The sequence below is a fragment of the Rhipicephalus microplus genome, chromosome X, assembly GCF_043290135.1.
Source record: "Rhipicephalus microplus isolate Deutch F79 chromosome X, USDA_Rmic, whole genome shotgun sequence".
NCBI classification, from domain to species: domain Eukaryota; kingdom Metazoa; phylum Arthropoda; class Arachnida; order Ixodida; family Ixodidae; genus Rhipicephalus; species Rhipicephalus microplus.
This window is the reverse complement of record NC_134710.1, coordinates 298,305,508-298,325,542: the sequence shown is the minus strand read 5'-3', so window position 1 is coordinate 298,325,542 and position 20,035 is coordinate 298,305,508. Positions and strand designations below refer to the sequence as shown.

Genomic DNA, 20,035 nt, shown 5'->3' with positions numbered 1-20,035 from the left:
GACTTTACCTGTAGTGTATACATTATGTAAATTGAATTGAAGTGGATGAAAAAAAAAAGGCTGCAGATCCACGAAGTGAGTGCTGCTGAAGGAGTGAAGCTCCATTGACGAAATGATAAATGATATAAAAATGTTTGATTTTTTAAGAACTATATGGGGGATATGTACGCTCTGTAGACGGCATTAGGCACAGATTATTCGCACCTGCGCTTCGACTCCAACGGCGAGCCTCGGCAACAACGGTCGGACATCGCGAGGGCCTAAGGAGTTCCGCCCCTACAAAAATTACCCTTTCTGACAGTGGTGTGCGCACCCACAAACTTGGAATTAGGTGTCCAGTGCTTTACCAAGTAGGCTACACCACGAGGTACCTCCCGTCCACTTTGTTGGGTATTCTTGCGCACTCAATTCCTCGGAGTGGTAGCCAGCGCCATTCGTCGCCAAGGCCACGAGTGTGGAACACTTTCTTTGCCATGAGGCCTCCGTGGCACGTGACACTCCCACATCTGAGATATTCGAGTACAGTCGAGCCCGCACATACACGACTACAAAAACAAGAAAAACCCGTAAATTAGTTCGAGATACCATAAAATATGGCATGGCTTTTGAATAATCTACGCACGTACTGGACTTTCAGTGTGATTTCCGGTGTAAAAGTTTGATCACGACAATTAATTAATAATTAATTAATTAAATTATTAATTAAATTATTAAGTGCATTAAGACATTCATAAGTGTATTAAGGGAAGCTCATAAAGCACTGTTCTTAATTTTGAGTCATTTTTTCGTGATGTGAACGTCAACCACAAACGAAGGGCCGAAGAACAACCACGAGGAACCGTGGAATAAAAGACGGCTTGGCAAGCGGTAGTTTGTGCTGTCTCTCCCGAATACATGCGGGAAAGCTTTCTTAAGTGAGAAAATGCCAGCCCTCTGTGAGGGCAAGTTAGCCAGTTGAAATATTTCGCGCTGCCTTATATTCGATGCACGGTCCGGATACTTGTTTTCGGTTGAAGTGTACCAAGGCATTTATATTTTTTGTCAGATGTAGCCATAGATTTTCCTGTGGATTCACATTGAAGTATAATTCGGCATACCCGAGTTTGATATAGTCAGAGTTGACTGTGCAAGAAACAGTTTCATTTCATTGGCCAGCGTTTTCTTTTTAAAAGCTTTAAAAGCAAGAACAACAGGAAGAAGAAAGTTGATGACTAGCCTTCGCTGAACTGCGAATGCCCTAATCAAGCATAAAGAATAATAAAAATATTACAATAAACTGACCAGTTGTCATTGATCGCGGTACCTTCAAAAATAGCCCCATTTCGTTATTTATTCCTTTCATCTTTACCAATTAAGTGTCCTTCAGTGACGGCGCCTGCTTAAAAAGCAATAACTAGACAAAGAGAAAACATTTTCACTAAGCTTTTTTTTTAAAATCTGTCTAATGCTTATAATGCTCTACTAGGGGTGTGCGCATACTAAAATTTTGAATCAAATCGAATATGAATCGACTAGGGGTGAAACAAAATTGAATAGGAATACGGCGCGAGGGCTATTAGAATAGTTTTCGAATAGTAACAATTCTCTTTTCAACAGAGCTCTGCGATTCCACAGAATTTTATTTGCCACAGACATTCGCAACTTCAACCAAGGAACATTACTAGTGCTTTTATAAACAAAAAAATATTACAATCATGAAAAATGAGGTAAGCTCACCTAATGGAGTGGCTAGAGCCAGCGAGATATTGCGGAACTGTAGGCTCATATACAGGCGTGACTTCCATAAAAACAGGAATGGCTATTTTGTCTGTAGCTTGTGAATGAAACCAGTGCGTTAAAATTAAACAATGTTGAACTGAGTGCTACACCTAGAGCTAAATAATTAATGAAACAGATAAAACACTCATTACAACATTTGCCTTCGCACCAAAAGCAGATAACCACCACTTCTCAATACATTACATGCAAGTGCAGTGTACATGGACACCCCACCTAGCTCGGTTGTTATTCACATGTACCTACATGCTTGCGAAAATTCCACTTCTAAAGAAGAGTGCAGCCGTAATACCTTCCTTCAACTATTACAACACAACTACAGAAACTAATAACCCCTAACTGTTTCATCATTTTGTTCCTTGGTAGCTTTGCCATTGACGCTCTATTTTGGAATATTTTTTGAAAAATATTTGGTGTTTCGAACATGCACTGTTCATTTCGAGTACCAAATAGAACGCTATTCAATTCGTTATTAGAAATTTTCGAATATTCGCACGCCCCTATGTAATAGGTTTGAATCTTGCGATCTACTATAGCAGAAACCAAGCGAAGTAAGAATTCCGGCCATGTTCGCACTATATATACGCTTATTGTACTTGGCGTATATTTTACTATTGTTCTTTAGATGTATCCTAATGTGTGCGAGAAAACATCTGCGCCATTTCTTCAACATTATCCTCTTTCATTTCACTTCTCAATATACTGGCTTTGCGGAGTCTGATTACGTGCTACACTCGGGACGTGAAGACGAAATTTGTTTCTCAGACTCAAACAAATTCCTTAGTTATAGAAGAAGAAATTTTGAAATTTTATTAACCTGAAACTTAGCAATTACTCTTAGGTCTTAGGTCCATTGAAGCTTCTTCTTTGGCCCACTACAACAGGAACATCTGCCTAGCCGTATGTGAATTTCTTGGTGGCACAAAAGTAATTCTGATCTAATTCATTCTAATTCGATATTGCGCACTTTAGCCTCTCTTTCATTAGCCGATTTCATACCACTGTATTCTTCTATACCTATTATACTGGTACATATGATAGTCGTCTTAATCATTTTTCTTTGATATTCTCCAACCAGCTAATTATTTTTGTTTTCCTTTCTTTTTTTCCTTCGTCGTCTGAAGCTCAATATTTACTCTATAATAATCGCCACTTTCATGACCCATCCCTGTAGTGGGTTAGAGCCACATCACAAGGGCCGAGCCAACAAGCAGGCGAGCCAGCGAGCAGGCAAAGGGTGGATTGCTTCAAATGTCAGACATGGATTCCACTCAGGTCACCATCAAGGGTGACACCACGAGGGCCCCAAAGAACTACGGTGCAAGGAATGTGATTACCAGCAGCGCTGTCGCCACGCTCCTGTGCACAGCATTCTTCGTGTTCTACAGGTAAGGGCAACTCGATCAGCCATGCACGCGACGGGAGCGTTACACAGAGCAAGGACTGATTGATTGATTGATATGTGGGGTTTAACGTCCCAAAACCACCATATGTTTATGAGAGACGCCGTAGTGGAGGGTTCCGGAAATTTCTACCACCTGGGGTTCTTTAATGTGCACCCAAATCTGAGCACACGGGCATACATTTCCGCCTCCATCAAAAATGCAGCCGCCGCAGCCGAGATCCGAACCCGCGACCTGCGGGTCAGCAGCTGAGTACCTTAGCCACTAGACCACCGCGGCGGGGCAGAGCAAGGACTGACAGTAAAGGTCGAATGCCTGCGCTGGTTATGGAAAGCGTGAGCAATTATACGTGCCCGCTTTCGGTGTTCCCAGTTGGGGAGCTCATAAGGAAAGTGGTTCCGTGTCGAACAAGCGCGAAAGATGAAATTTAAGGGTAGCCTGTAGCCACGCTTTCCGAAGAAACGCTGCCCTGAAGAATGGAGGGACAGATGATATTGCACGATGGTATTGCACGAAACGAGATATATAGCACGAAAGTAAACATAGCTATACAGTCGCCAAGCTACATGTACCAGTCCAAATAATAATAATAATGATAATAATAATAATAATAATAATAATAATAATAATATTAATAATACATGAGCTTTTAGACGTTTTACGTTCAAAACCACGATATGATTAGGCAAGCCGTAGTGGACGGCTCGAGAAATTTTGACCGCCCTGCCGCGGTGGTCTAGTGGCTAAGGTACTCGGCTGCTGACCCGCAGGGCGCGGGTTCGAATCCCGGCTGCGGCGGCTGCATTTCCGATGGAGGCGGAAATGTTGTAGGCCCGTGTGCTCAGATTTGGATGCAGTGAAAGTACGCCAGGTGGTCGAAATTTCGGGAGCCCTGCACTACGGCGTCTCCCATAATAACATGGTGAGTTTGATATGTAGGGTTTAGAGTCCCAATCAATCAATCAATCAATCAATCAATCAGAAAGTTTGCCCATTTGATATCCTTTAACGTGCACTGACATCGCAAAGTACTCTGGCCTCTACCATTTCGCCTCCAACGAAATGCGACCACCGGGATCGAACCCGCGACCTTGGGGTCAGCAGCCGAGCCCCGTCACCACATCACTGCACCGAACCTGGCTGCTACTAGAAAGAAAAAAAAATAATAATTCTGGAAATGCACTTTTTGACTGGTAAAGCCCCGCCGCGGTGGTTTAGTAGTTATAGTACTCGACTGCCTTCCGTCCCAACCCCCTCCCCCAAAGATCGTGGGAATCAGTCCCAGCAGTGTCTGCTGCATTTTTCATGGAGGCGAAAATGAGGCCCGTATGCTGATTCTTGAGTTCACATTAAAGAACCCCAGGGGGTCAAAATTTGCGGAACCGTTTCACAACGGCTTCTCTCCTAAACATATGTTGGTTTTGGGACGTTAAGCACCACTTGTATTATTATTATTATTATTATTATTATTATTATTATTATTATTATTATTATTTGTACTGGTTGATATAGCAAAATGGCTCGTTAGGATACGGTCATTAGACACCTTTTTGGTGGTTGTTGAGGACTTCAGCTTAGTTACCATGCTAGCCACCTCGCATCACTGTGTCGGGGCAGCATCTGTACTTCGACGATGCTCCCTATAGAGTACTGCCACACATGCTCTTTCTGTGTTTTGTGTTGCCGTCCAATGCACATGCAGATACTGCACAATTCCGTATTCCGTATTATCTTGCAATCATATTTTAGGTTTGAGCACGCAAACGGGAACAGCCGAGTTTATTCTCGAATAAACTGGCCCTCCGTGATAATGCTCGACGCCGCTTACATGTATAAATAGTGTATGCGTGCTTTGCCATGGACATTGTAGGCCCGTGTGCTCAGATTTGGGTGCACGTTAAAGAACACCAGGTGGTCGAAATTTCCGGAGCCCTCCACTACGGCGTCTCTCATAATCATATGCTGGATTTGGGACGTTAAACCCCACATATCAAATCAATCAAAGCCTTGCCGCGGACGGGATTATTGACGGTCGACGCTTCGTTCGCCGATTTCAGTGTGCAACGTGCATTTCCTGCTGTAACTTTGATTGACCTTTTGCAGGTCACAAGTTCGTTCAAATAAACAGTTAGACACGCTGTCTGTTGCCATAACGACCCCGTGACAATATGCATGTTCCCTGTGCAGGTGGAACCTGACCAAAAGCTACCCCGAGCCCCTGTGTTCCGGTCCCGGCTGCGAGGAGTACGCGCGGCTTCTCGAGGAAATCACCAACCGGTCGGTGAAGCCATGCCACGATTTCCACGGCTTCGTGTGCTCGCACCGGCGCGCCAGCCAGCCGCGATCGGGAAGGGAGTACGCACTTCGCGGCTTCCGGGAGCACGTGGTGGCCGCCGCCATTGCAATGCAGCCCGACACAGAAAACCCTTGCCCTGCTGCGCTCAGCGTGAGTTCTGCTTCCACGTGTGTCCACAAACTCGCTGACCAAGATCAGGAGCAAATATCTTCAAAGAGCCATTTCGAGTCGGTATAGAGGAAACTTCACACCCAAGCATGACGCTGTCAGAGCCTGTTCGCTATAATGTGCCGACCCTTGATAGACAGGCAGCCTAAACCATGGTTAACGTAACTGCGGATGCGTGTAACAACGGTTTGCTTATGTTGCACAGTACAAGGCTTGCTATACTGCTCGTTATATGCCGCCAAATTGGTGAATTTGGGACGCCCGTGGCTACCTAAAATTGTGGATGGCGAGATGGAAAATTTTTGGAGACCTTTGCCTTAGGTCTCGACTGACTTGCGAATTCTACACTCAGCGTTTTCTCAACAATTGAGCGATATTTTTTACTCTTTTTTGAGGTTTTGGACTTATCAGGAGAATGTGCACTTTAAGCGCAATTCAGCTCGCTCATCCTGTTTCTCGTGTGTACCTCCTCTGCAATCGAGCTAGATTCGGAAGGTACTGGTGCCCTCCTCGGCAAACTTCCAGCAAAGTGTAAGTCAGCGGACTGGTTGACATGCCGCGAGGCTGTGGTGTTAGACCAAGTTCTTTAGGTGCCGCTTCTCTAAACTTTCGCTTGTGAAGTGTCTAGACGACGATTGGGCCACGTGTGACGACTATAGCTCCAACTGTTCTGAACAGCTTGTCGACATTGTTACTGGTGTAAGTACCCCCCAACTCAGTATCATGAGTTTATTTTTGCTATTACCATAGTTTGTAGGTAGACTGAGAAGTCAGCTTCTCTGCGCACCCTTCAGAAACGGTACTGAGACGAACGTGTAGTGTAAGTTTGACCACACAGAAAGCGCGGTGCGGGCATCGCGAGAGTAACGCGATACTTTCCAAAGAGTTATTTCTGCTGTTTTGTAAATAGGTTCCATTTGTAGACATATCATTACACTGAAGCAAAACTGTTTAATTGGGCTGAAGGAAGTCTACGCACACCATGCCTTTCTCTTTGCAGTGAATTTTAACTCGGCATTTGCTTAAAGTGAAGCTGATTCCACTACCAGTTTTCGATATGAGGCGCTAGCATTCAAGGATGCTGCTGGTATCTTTCTCAGTGCTCGCCAGTGGAGTCATCAGGATGTATCCTGACACTTCCGATCTCAAAAGCCGAAGTGGAAAGAGTCTTTTCTCATGAAACCTTGACTAACACGGAACTTCACAATAGGATGCAGCTGGACCTTTTGGAGTCCATCTTAGGGATCAAATGTGGCCTTCGCCTGCAGTGAAAGGTGTCGAAAAACTACCCTGTTTCGGAGGAAATTCTTCGCTGCATGACGGGAATTATCCCGGGTCTTCCAACCTTTTACAGCAGTGCCCCTTCAATGAAACCTGGAAAGTGCGCCGTGGGGATGTACCTAGGGATATTTATGGCTGAGAGGTGGATGCGTAGCGAGTGTAAAATGAAAAATTATTTAATCAGGTATCTTCCACTGCTCTCGGCGAAAGTGTGCAGTAAATTATTATGTACCATTTTACATTCTTCATCTGTTTGTTTCAGTGACTATAAGAAATTGGCAGCGATGCCCGGTATCAGATCAGTTCGTACTCAGAAGGTATCAGAATCATTCATGATCGGTGTCTCTAGAACTACTAAAGCCGTATTACCTTCAATAAATCTTTTAATTCTTTTAGGGGGAATAACGCTCTCAACAAACAACGCTGTCGCACTTTTGACACAAGTTTTACCACACTTTCATCATAAGATTGACCGTACGGCGATGGAAGAATGTCATGAGCGTTTTATTCATAACGGACGTAACCCTTGTGCCACAAGCCAGCCTCACGGCTAGTCGGACGACCAGGCGCCCCAAGCACTTCCATTGTGATGCTGGCGATGCCACTGGCACTGAAAAACACCAGTATAATTTTGGCGTTATGAATCTACGGTGCTATGCATAATGTTCAATTTTCATTACTATAGGCATAACACCCACATCTAGAGTGGCGACTTTTAGGCTTATATTTGAAGAAACATAGCGACTTTTGGAGACTTTTTGCTCGTCGTTTGGCCACATTGGCTCGAAAGTCGATGTCAACACTGCACAGTACGCGAAACCATGGTTATGCATTCAACCATGGTTTTAGAAAACCGAGATCGAAAGCTTCGGTCAGGCCTTTAACCGAAGAAATGGCGGCGTCCATGGAGGTGGCGTTAGACGCCTTAACCAAGGATTATTCGCGCTGTGTAACATCGGCGAATGATGGTTGGCGGTATATATATATATATATATATATATATATATATATATATATATATATATATATATATATATATATATGATGGTATATATATATATATATATATATATATATATATATATATATATATATATATATATATATATATATATATATATATATATATATATATATATATATATATATTTCTGGCTACTGGACTGATGATACATGATATTCGTTCCCGTTCTACCAACTCAGCTTGCACTGACGAACAGGGGCCAGGAGCTGCTGGGAACACATGGGTACCATAAATAGGGAACCATCCTGTGTGGTGACTGCGTGCACCAGTGACTTTGTTGCGCCTAATAAATGTCGATTCATCATCATCGTTTTTGAACTCTGAGGGTTCTAGTGGATCTTCAACAGGTGCACATTGACTGGTACACTTTTGAGAAAAGTAGTAGTGACAAGACAAAATAAAGTCAGTGGCCAACCAAATACCGTAGCGAAATAAGTTACTTCAGCAGACAGTGCGTAGACGTGCCATAAGCATTTTGCCATAACTTCACAAAGTGCAAGTATTTTCTCCTGCTCTATACCTTATATGCCGGCACGCTCAACTCTTGGGATGATTCAACAACCAATGCAATAAAATTCTGCAGTTCATGGCGGTGCCGTTCACGGGGCGAAAACAGGATGACCCGAAAGCTCGTTCGTATTCCATGCACAACTTCTCTAGGACTACGTGAATTTTTGCTCCTATTCACTAGGAGCGGAATTCACAATATTTCTCTTTCGTATGCATGATTTTTCATTAGTCATCCGACTTCGCTAACGATATTTCTTACTTCATGATTGGCTGAAGTATTGTCTTATGAAATTTTTCACCGACGTTTTTGGGAACACAGGCTCGAAGCTTGCGGCAAGAGAAATAATTTTGTGAACCATGAACTTAGCTTTTTTGCGCTAGGCAACTTCGAAGCTCTCGTTCCAAAAAAAAAGTCTAAGACTTTTTACTGAATAATTATAGTCGGTGTCAAAACACAGTGTCCCCTACATATACGGCGTCTCGACATTCTGGCTTGTTCACACACACACACACACACACACACACACACACACACACACACACACACACACACACACACACACACACACACACACACACACGCACACGCACACGCACACGCACACCCACACACACACACACACACACACACACACACACACACACACAGAGAGAGAGAGAGAGAGAGAGAGAACGTGATATTGCGATGAAGGCAGAAATAGATTGTTGCTGTGGGTCTGGAGGTGACGTAAGTGCACAGCAAAGGGAATCAAGCATGGTGATTTTTGTTCAGTGCGTTTTGTTAACGGCTAAGAGTGGGTGAGCGCAAACTCTATATGCTTCCGTGCATGAGTGAAATTCCTCTCGGACTGAACTTGAGCCCACCGGAAATCGCTTTTGTTTTCATATTTTACTTTTTATAGATAAGATACCAATCATGTGGCAAAAAAGTATTGTCATAATAATTCCGATAACGTAAGCCTCACCCCTCTTTCTAAAGATTCTGCTCTCCGTTTTCGATAGGCTGCTCGTTTCTACAAGTCATGCGAAGATATCGTCTTCGAGAAAAAGACTGAGACTGAGGAACTGAAGAATCTTTTAAGAGACATGGGATCGGAATGGCCAAAACTGGACATAAAGCCTGACCTACTGAAGTTGGTGCTGCATCTCAGCGTGATTGCAAGATGGGACATGCCGCTTCAAGTTACTGCTGAAAGGAATGATGATGATGGTATCGTTGCGATACGTATTCGTCCATCCAAAAACTTCGAAACAGCAATGAAGATAAGGCTACAGCTTGCTCGAATAAACAGATACAAATCGCATTACTACCTTCTACGTGAGAGCTTTCATGAAGAGGAAACACGTACCATTGCCTTTGAAAAGCTGCAGGCGTTGGAGAACATGGTGGTTCCGAGCCTAAACAGATACTTCTTCGTATTATCAAGCCACAACTACGCGCAAGTCGAATTGCGGAACACTAAACTTCTGTCGCCGTATTTGACGAGTGACGTTTGGAATCAGACGCTTACCGCCATTTTCGGAGAGCTTACTCCGAGAACGCTTGTACGTGTTGAAAACTGGGCTTTTCTCAAGTCGCTGTTCGAGCTGAAAGGTCGCATTGGTGAGGATTACGCAAGCTGGTACATATCATGGTGCGCCGTCATTCTGATATCGTCAATGACGAACTCTGAAGCCATTCAGAATGCATACACCAACTCCGAGAAAGCTCTGAATGCACATCGGGACTCATGTTTTGACATGACTCACCAAGCTTTTGGTCATGCCTTCTACGCACCACACGTGGGGCAACTGGTGAGTCCCAACGCGCGGCTCGAAGTTTCTCAAGTTAATGGCCGCATACGTTCCGCTTTGGGGATTATAGCCACGGGGTGGGTTCCGGAAGACAGTGTGTCCGCTCTCAAAGCAAGCGATTCGCAGAAGCTCTACCAAGAAGTTTTCAGGTCGTCACCTCACCGCCTGGAGTCCGCTTTCGCGCCGAATCCCAATTTGACAGGCGCGCTGACGGTCGACTGGAAGCTGGCGATGGATGCTCGCGACGGCTCTGTCACCAGTGACATTGAACCCCGCTTTAGTCGCCAGCAGTGGCACGACCTAATCGTGCCTGCCAATGGCTCCTACCAGATAACGTTGATGCCGTACTTGATGGAACTTCCGCTGTTCCACGAGGACGCCCCTCTTTCCCTTAAGTACGCAGGTCTGGGCTTCCAGATAGCCACTGCACTGGCTTCGATGCTTTTCTCCACAGAAGGTTTTGGTGGTGACAAAATTCACAGTGACAGATTTTTCAGCCGCGCACGCTGCCTCGAAGTGAACCGGTCTAGAGGTTTTGGTGACGGCTACAGACAGTTGCTCCAAATCATCTCGCTGAAGACGAGCTGGACAGCTGTGACTCTCGCCCGTGATACGCCTAACTCGGTTCCCCAGTCCACACTGTCGGGCTTCACCGATGCACAGGCGTTCTTTGTGATGTGGTGCTACATGGAGTGTGGTACGCCAATGGCTCAACAGTTCTGCAATGAACTACTGCGACTCTCCCCAGAGTTTGCTCGCGCCTTTAGCTGCAGTAAAGGAGATCCCATGGTGGCGTGCTTGGCATGCAGCCTACCTGGCGAAAAAAGCTACGATCTCGGAAAGTCCGACTTGTGCACCACCTAACGGACAAAACAACTGCTTCGTTCAGCGACGCTTGGGCAAATTACTGCGCCATACAAAAGGGTGTCTTGTCATGTTTATGTGTTGTCTGCTTATTCTCATTTCCTCACTTCACGCGAGTACTCGCGTTTCTTAGTGCTGTGTTCAGAGCGGCGTAAACAAATGCCTTCTATGGCCCACTTCCCAATAATCCTGTCTCTATATATACAGGGTGTTTCAGGTAGCTTTAGCCAGAGTTTAAAAATATGCCAGCGCACGCGATTACAACTCGACCAAATGCATGTTGCTCACTGTTGCCTAGAGATGGATTATTTTTTGTGTTATCAAATATTGTCTAACTAGATATGTTTAATTAATTAACCTTTGGAGGAACAAAGTTGGATAAAAAATTTCAATGAGGAAGTTGTAGATCGGTTTGTAAAACGTTCGATTAGGGAGTTTTGAACTTTATATCTTTTAAGCATTAGTGTTTTTCTGCTAATTACAAATGCCCGCCAAATACAAAAATACCATGTGACAAACCCGCTCGTGCGCCAGTGCGCACAATTATTGTAGTGCTCCCTAACGTAGCTCGTACGAACGACCATAGCATTTGCCCTATTGTGCTGTTTCGGCAGGGTCGCAACGATGGTGGTGGCTTTACGATGAACGCATTTTGCTATCGGGAGCAAAAATGACAACCGCTGCGACTGCTTATCGATACCATGAACCAGTGCGAGTGAAGTGTGTCGTTCGTACGGGGAACGTTAGGGAGCACTACAATCATCGTGCGCACTGACGCGCGAGAGGGTGTCACGTGGTATTTTTGTATTTCGCGGGAATCGGTAACTAGCAGAAAAGCACTAATACCTAAACAATATAAAGTTCGAAACTATATATTTAGACGTATTGCAAACCGATCTAGAACTTTCTCATTGAAATTTTTTATCCATTTTGTTCCTTCAAATGTTAGATAATTAAACATATCTAATTAAACAATATCTGAGAACCCAATAAAATAGTCTAACTCCAGGCAAGAGTGAGCAACATGAATTTAGTCGCGTCATAATTGCGTGTTCCGGCATATTTTAAAACTCTGGCTAAAGTTAACTCGGACAACCTGTATATGCAATAATTTTGCACGTTATGACTAGACGGGGATGAATACTGATAAATTGTTTCACAAATATTCAATACATTTGATATGAATTATGAACGTTTACTGCCATAGTAAATCTTATACTGTCGTGTGGGCCTGGTAATGTGTACCAGATAAAATAATCTTGATTATACTTAGGTTAAAAAATTTTGGGCAGAAAAGTTAATGCGAATAATATGAGCTAAATGTTCGTCCTAATGACACTCAAACATCGTACAGCAAAGATTAACTCGCCATGACGATATTATACGTTTTGGCAGAACACCTCGTGGTATACCCGGCTACCGCATTTGTCAATGGGTAAAGTTATGCGTCACATGTCACTACCGTGCGCCCTTCGTTCTTTAATGGTCGGCAAGGGTTTTTAAGTACAGACTGCGAAGCACTGCAGTCGTGCAAAGCTGTAAAAGACCACGGCATTTCTTCCTGACATGCGGACGTACACAAGCATGTACAAATAGGCGCGTATACAAGACTGACGTCATCAACCAGACTGTTGGCGACGCTGTCTTCGCAAAACTTTGCAGATTGTATGAGCGAGACTCTCAGTTCAGTCATGAAGGCGGTTTGCTGCAGGGCATTGGTCATCTGAGCGGGGCCACCTCCGGACTTCAATTCTAGTCCTTCTTTAGACAATTTTACTCGAGACACATGAGTGTTGCCACGATTATCTGCTAAACAAATGTTTTCTTATTTTACAGCCAAAGCTGTTTGGATATCACAACAAGGTTTTTTTTTTTTTTTGCCACACCTAGTAGTACACCGCCACCTGTGTCCTTGATGACTATAGAGCGAAGTAAATGAAAAAAAATAAATAACACCAGGTTATAATGTGATTTGAATCAAGGTCTCCTGCGTGCCAACCCAGTATTTTACCACTCAGCCACGCTGGTGCTTGAAACTCCTTGGCAAAAAGACCTTAGAGAGGGTCCATATCGGGAAAGGAATCTCCGTATAATAGAGTAATAAAGTGTTTCAAAACAGCACAGGAACAACCAGGCGTCACACAAATCGAATTGCGTAGCGAGTGGGCCGTCGAATTCTCCAACCCAGTACAAAAGTCTCAGGCAGTCTTCCTCTTCGTCGTCAGCCACAATATAAAAAAAATGCACAAAGTTCCTAGCAAGTGAGTAGCGGGTGCCATGCTTATTTGAAAAAAGACATACGATGACATAGTGAATATGCCTCTCTACTTCAAAAAGAAAAATTGTGATGATTTATGGCATAGTGGGTACCCTGAAGTTGCGCCTGTAGCAGTTACCCAAAGAGTGTTTTAAAAAGGCTCAAGAAAAGCTGCTTTTCCCGCATTCGCTGCGACTGTGCTGCGGTTTGGCGTTTTCTGTTTTTTGTACTCCGGGTAGTGAATTACCTAGTTCATAAAAAATGTGAGTGAACCAATGAAACCGTTTTCCTGCGTATGCGTTCACCGTAACACGGTTTGCATCGTTTTGAAATATACGAAACGGTAACGGGTACAAGCGCACCATGGTGGCACCGAAACCCCCTACTTAATAATAGTGTACAGAGCTGTGCAGTAGATCACAAACTCAGGCTAGATGATAAAGATTCATTTTAAAGGCTTATTAACTGCGTTGGCTAAACACATCCGAAAGACGAGAGAAGGGAGGACGCGCGCATTAATCGTTCCAAATCAGCCATCGTAGGCTACTGTGGGAACATTAAAGCTGTAATGCTGGAAGCCTCCTCTTAAATGTGACCCGCATTTGAATGCCCAGCAAAGCGCATGTGAGCGTAGCCATTTTATTGACAGCGGAATGCACTCAAATTGATCAGAATTAGAACCGTAAGCTTTTGTTGCTCAGGCAGCTGGGAGCCCCCGTTTCCATAAAACCAGCAGCTGTGCTCAAATGAAGGCCGACTTTACGTCGTCTGGTAAGATACAATTTAGATACCACTACCCGAAACGCACGAAGACATCGAACGACCTCGTAACATCGCTCAAGGTGGTAAAAATGCGGTGTTGACTATCCGCTCACAGCATCGCATGAAATCGACACCCACAATGCACATGATTTGCTTTTGTTTGTTTGTAGCCTGGAAACAGTGGCACATATATCCATTCTGAGGGATTGCCGGTCTCTTATTCTTGTTGTTGTTGTTGTTGTTGTTGTTGTTGCATATGATGATGATGATGATGATAATGATGGTTTTGTTGCTGTCGTTGCAGTTGTACCCAATCTGGAGTGCTAGCCAAGATTTGGTGTTTTGAATATTTGCAGTATGGCTTTGAAGTATACATAATAATTCAAAAGATAGAAACGAAAAAAGAAACTCACAAAAAGAAAATCACCGCCAAAGCACACCGTAAGTATGATTAACAATCTAAAGCTAAAATAAGCGGCCCCGGTGTTTAGCAGTGCGTTGAACCCGACATAACACTGAAGCCTTTCACAATTATTGGTTACACGTTTGTGATTCCTAATGAGATTAGGCACACGTTTGGCTTGGGTTTATACCACAGTGTTTATTTCACGTGCCGCACACTGTGCCTCACATGATCACGGTCATAGCGCAGTGTAACGAGCGGTTAAATTCATTTCACAATGCGTTCACCTCAGTGTTTGTTCTCGAACCCCAGGTGGTCGATGCCATCGCAGCCGAAGCCAATGTGCCGCTGGAGAAACTCCCGTTTGCCCCGGCAAGCACGCCCCTCCAATCAACACATTCACGCCGCAATGCCGCATTTTTGCAAGCGTTTGACATAACTCAGCGGCATGGTTTGCAGGATCTGTCCGTCACCGGCACTTGCTTTCCCGCTTGCGATTTATAGTGCGGCTTCCATGCTGCCGGATCATGGGTACGCAGTTGCGGCCGGCACTCTGCCTCCCGGGCCTGTTTTTGGGCACGGACTGCACCATCGGCCCGGTGAATGCGAGCTCTCTCACTTTTTTATTATCGGAGCTCTTCTAGAATGTCCGAGACATGTTCATGTGGAAGGTTTCAGGAGACACTGATCTGCACGTGCTGCCACGGCTGCGTCGGGATGAACGACCTACGTCACTCACAACGCAGCCAATGGCACGCGTGCTTGAGCACGGCGCTGCGAACGATGTTACTGATAACACAGCCAATGGCAACTGCTCGTGATACCGCTGGTGAAGGGTTCTTCTTTTAACCTAGGTATATACAGATTTCGCTGCAAAACTGCAATTATTGTGGGACTGCACAATCAGACCATACAGCTATATTGTTAACATGACCAGAACAAATTTGAATTGTTATGCAAGAGTTTAACACATTTTTATTACTTTACAAATATTTTAACGTTTATTCCATGTAAAGTTTCTCTCTCTCTTGCTTTCTGAGCTGTTTCTTCATGTAAATTTTATAATGTGGCTTATTGCGCGGCCCAGGGCCGAAAGGGTCACCGCTCATGTGGAGGCACATTGAGGACCATGCCATTTATGCAAATTAAGTTGATTCCTTTTTTTTTTCGCGTGGTAATGACTCAGCGAATTAGCTTTTCTCCCAGGAAACGTTTCTAGCAAGCAAATGTAGGATGAAGGCGTTTCCCAAATTGATAGTGTATGCCCACGTTACGTACTGAGCACGTCATCGCAGGCTCGTCTGTATTGTAGACGCTTGCCGCACCAACGATGTGCCTCGAAAGACGCCCAAAACGCATGTTTCGTACCTCTCACGATCTTTTATGACTCTATTTTCTTGCGCGCAGTTTAGCAATCAATGTCATCACCATCATTATCGCAATAACTACGCACATCACCATCGTCAACCAAGCCAGCGCCATCCCCCACAGCCCCGCATCGTCCAGCGCCATGAAGTCGGGAACTGCGTCGAATCCGGCAAGCCAGGCGTCCGCGAGCGGCCAGGTCTCACTTCGCGACGAGGATGTATGCCGAGAGCGGCATTCGGACGGGTGCGCCTGCACCAAGCGCCACTCGGTGCCGCAGTCTATCGAGCTACACGACGCGCTCTTCGAGACGTCGAACGAGGGCTTACTACCTTCCAGCGAGATGGCACCTATCTTCGAGTACTACCCGAGCACTGTGCAGCGAGAGTTCACCAGCGCGGAAACGCCAGTGGCCGGGAGTGGGGTCAGTTACTGTGTAAGGAGCAGAGATGGGCGATTCTTTTTACTTGCGCCCTCGCGTGATGAATGACGACGCACTCGTCTCCGAATGTGATGTTCGGCGTACAATAGTGACATATATTTTTGTCAGTTCGATGAGGCAGAAAGAAAGATTGAGAATTCGTCTGAGAAAAAAATAATGAAACAAGCCCAAGCAGCAGAGATTAGAAGCTGTCCAGCGATGTGTACGGAACTAAAAAAAAGTAGATTGCAACGTGAAAAAATTAGATTTCTGTCAACTTCTACTCGGATGCTTGTAGCAGAGTAACTGGAGTTATAAATTTCAACAGCTATTTTTCATATGACAAATTTTAATTTGTTTGGGCACTTTGACCACGAGGAAGGAGTAAACAGTGCAAAACAAAGATAAAGGAAAATGTAACTGAAATGTCAGAGAGAAAGAACAAAAATGACACGTGCGCGAGGAAAGTTGCAGGTGCATGTACGCTTCGTAGTCTTTGACATAATGATGGTTGCTGTTGCTGGTGGATCTCATAGGAGACAAATCAACTACGCTGACGCTATTCTGTGTTATTTTTGTGTTTTGTATATTGTGTATTGTTCTCCCAAAAAATATGTGTTGCGCATTAACGAAATTTTGTCGCAAGTGCAACGTCCCCTTTTCGATAACTATTTTCTGTTCTTTATTTTATACGCGTGACTGCGGCATAGTTCTGTTCAAAATGAACTCGTTCAAAAGAATTGTTCAAAAATACCTGACGGGATTAGTTCTTTACGTGTAATAGATAACGCCAAATTCAAATTTCGCTGAACTTGTTTCCAGATATATCCCCCTTTCTGCTTCTCTTTCAGATGACAAAATCACAAATTAGTGGCCCAATCAGGCGTCTCATTGTGGAAAGGCATGATCATCGCTTCAGAAACCTATTGATTGCTTTTTGTCTTGCCGTATTGGCATCAGCTATCGTCGTTAGCGCATGTGTCGCATTGTACATTTTCAAGCGCGTACCAGTACGTCTGCTGACGGAATGTACGAGTCAAGCTTGCTTGCAACACGAGGCCCTAGTCTCTAGCCTTCTGAACGCAAGCGTGGCACCGTGCGAGGACTTTTACACCCATGTGTGTGGATCTTGGAGCTCTGATCCCGGCAAGCTTAGCGTGTCAGACAAGGCACTGACAACTTACCAGAGAAGACTAAGTCGACAAGCTTTGCTTCAGCCGGTGCCCGCATCGGGTCAAACGCCCAAGCAAAAGGCGACAAAAATGTTCGCGGCTTGTTACAATGTCGTCGACAAGAAGGTTAGCTACGTGGAGTCAATCCGGAAAGTGATGGTTGAGGCGGGCCTGCCGTGGCCTCACGTGGATTCCCACACAGACATCTTGCATTCAATATTTGCAATGTCGACCTGGCCCATTCCAGTTCTTTTTCGGATTGCGTTCACAAATTCGGTTAGTGGAGGCGGCCACCTGATCATTAGGTCAATCACGCTTGGCGTTTTCGCAGAGCACATTTGGAGAGAGAAGGACGAGGAGCAGCGGGAAGAGTACTTCCACGTCTTTAAGGAATACTTTAAAAATGAGAAGTATAGAAGGAGCATTACCTATAATGAAACCGTGTCTCTGGAGAAGAGCGTAATTCCGGAACTTGGAAAGTCGCTTATTGGAACACCTAAAATCCTTCGAACCCACACAAGCGAATTGAACAAGATGGCGCCCTCCATTCCACTGGAAGCGTGGCAACGGGAGCTGAAACGTCGTTTCAACACGTCTAGCGCCAATGTGACCATCTATGGCATTCGCTTCTTCGAAGTCTTCTTTGAGCTTCACAGCACGCTTGGTGAACGTGTACTGAAGGAGTATTACGGTTGGTTTGTAGCGGAAGCCTTTTTGCCCTACACAAATGCTCACATTCTTCGAGAATTCCATGGGGGCGACGAAAGAGCTATGGACGAGCAGATAAAATTCTGCCTTGGCTTCTCGGGAGTCACTCGTTACGCCCTCGACGCGAACTACTTGAAGAGCACCTCCGACAAAAAGGTTCTGGAACAGGCGACACAAGCTGGAGCAAGACTCAAGGACGCCTTCCATGAGACGGTCAGGAGAAACAGTTGGTTCCAGGAGAGCCTCGCCACTTCGCCGGAGGTGGACCGCGCCGAGATATTACTCGGAACACTAAGCAAGTCCGGGGAAAAGGAGTGGCTGCCTGACATGACCGACGACGCGATCAGGAACTTGGCAGCATTGTCGTCACTATCGCTTGTCTCGGGCACGACAGAGAATGCACCTTCTTCATCATCTGAAAAAGACCAGCCCAAGAATAGTTCTCTCGTCCCAGAAGAAGTTGCCAATCCGCCGCTGACACTGGCGCCATACCATTTTTCGTTTCCTTTCCTTATGGTGGACGCACCCGCATACGCCATCTACGCTGGAGTCGGCTCTGTACTAGCGCGGCTCCTTTTCCAGCACTTCTTTGCCGCTCAGCAGAGATGGAAAAGAACGACGCTGGAAAAACTGCACGAACAAATGGGTTGCGTCTACACTGCCGACGAGACGATTGTTTTGGACCAAGCCACGAGGGACGATGTTGTTGTGGCGACGGCGGCCACTAGCACCTTGTGGCATGCGTTCCTGTCTGCCGCTTCACCGACTGGGTCAAACGTTTCGTCTCCAGCGACGGACCTGGATTCGCAGTTGCCCAAGCTTTCGGAGCGGCAGCTCTTTTTCTTGATTTTGTGCCACAGCACGTGCGGGGACCCAGCTGGACCAATGCGGTGCAACGTGCCACTTAGGAACAGCAAGGCATTTGTGGAGACTTTCTCGTGCCAGCCGGGAACACCAATGCACGCCACACACATGTGTCCTGTATTCCGATAAAGACAGCGGGGGAAAAAGCACCTGAGCCGTGCTCTTCATGTTATGATTCATGGTGTTTTTTCGTGGTGGTGTTTGTGCATCTACACAAGTTATTCTTATTGATGGCAACTTCTGCATGTCAAAAAAACACTGCAGTTCAAAATTCAATACAGTTCACGCAACAACTACCATGTCTATAGAGTTAGGTTACTGAGCCGAAGATAGGTGTATAATAATAATAATAATAATAATAATAATAATAATAATAATAATAATAATAATAATAATAATAATAATAATAATAATAATAATAATAATAATAATAATAATAATAATAATAATAATAGTAATAATAATAATAATAATAATGATAATGATAATAATAATGATAATAATAATAATGATAATGATAATGATATTGATAATAGTAATAATGATGATGATGATGATAATGATGATGATAATAATAATAATAATAATAATAATAATAATATTGTCGGGAGTTCTAAGTCCCAGGACCACGGTATAATTATAAAAGGCCACCGGAAACTTCGTCCATTTGGTGTAACTTCGTCCATTTGGTGTTATTTAAGGTACACTAACTTCGCACAATACATGGGCCTTTACCATTTCGGCTCCACAGAAATGTGCCCGTCGTGGCCGGGGCGAAGCCCGCGGCCTTCGGGCCTTCAGCCAAGCCCCGTAATCACTGATTTATAGTGGTGGACGCAGCTGAGATAATTCTGTGCAGTGAAGAAGTCAATTATAAGTGAAGGCAAAATGCAGGGATGTTTCTGAATTGAGCTTTTTGAGCATGCTCAGAAGCCAAGTTGTCAAAGAGGAGCGTGCCACCACCTCT

General features: G+C 44.7%; 3 protein-coding genes across 4 annotated transcripts in view; 2 read left to right on the top strand and 1 right to left on the bottom strand.

Moving 5' to 3' along the window:
- Lim3 (Lim3 homeobox protein) overlaps nt 1-20,035 on the bottom strand; it is a 303,916-nt gene that overhangs the window by 67,308 nt on the left and 216,573 nt on the right. The window lies entirely within an intron of this gene.
- LOC119162377 (uncharacterized) overlaps nt 1-20,035 on the top strand; it is a 297,639-nt gene that overhangs the window by 239,746 nt on the left and 37,858 nt on the right. Inside the window, exons 3-4 of the mRNA XM_075879424.1 lie at nt 2,951-3,164; nt 5,367-5,625. Coding sequence (XP_075735539.1) covers nt 3,028-3,164; nt 5,367-5,625 — 396 coding nt within the window. The 5' untranslated portion in view covers nt 2,951-3,027. The remainder of the gene's footprint in view (nt 1-2,950; nt 3,165-5,366; nt 5,626-20,035) is intronic.
- On the top strand, nt 15,784-19,483 carry LOC142776200 (endothelin-converting enzyme 1-like). Of its 2 annotated transcripts, none has more exons than XM_075879422.1 (2): nt 15,784-16,327; nt 17,176-19,483. In XM_075879422.1, the coding sequence occupies exons 1-2, from the start codon at nt 16,049-16,051 to the stop codon at nt 19,195-19,197; spliced, it is 2,301 nt and encodes a 766-aa protein (XP_075735537.1). In that variant the 5' UTR covers nt 15,784-16,048; the 3' UTR covers nt 19,198-19,483. The 2 variants fall into 2 exon arrangements, with proteins under 2 accessions (XP_075735537.1, XP_075735536.1); XM_075879421.1 differs by having other exon boundaries at nt 15,784-16,339.

What these genes read in the sequence shown, in the direction of transcription:
- LOC142776200 (XM_075879421.1), top strand. Translation starts at nt 16,049, where the DNA reads ATGAAGTCGGGAACTGCGTCGAATCCGGCAAGCCAGGCGTCCGCGAGC. An exon ending in GGAGTGGGGTCAGTTACTGT is followed by an intron (nt 16,340 to 17,175) that starts GTAAGGAGCAGA and finishes CTTCTCTTTCAG; the next exon opens with ATGACAAAATCACAAATTAG.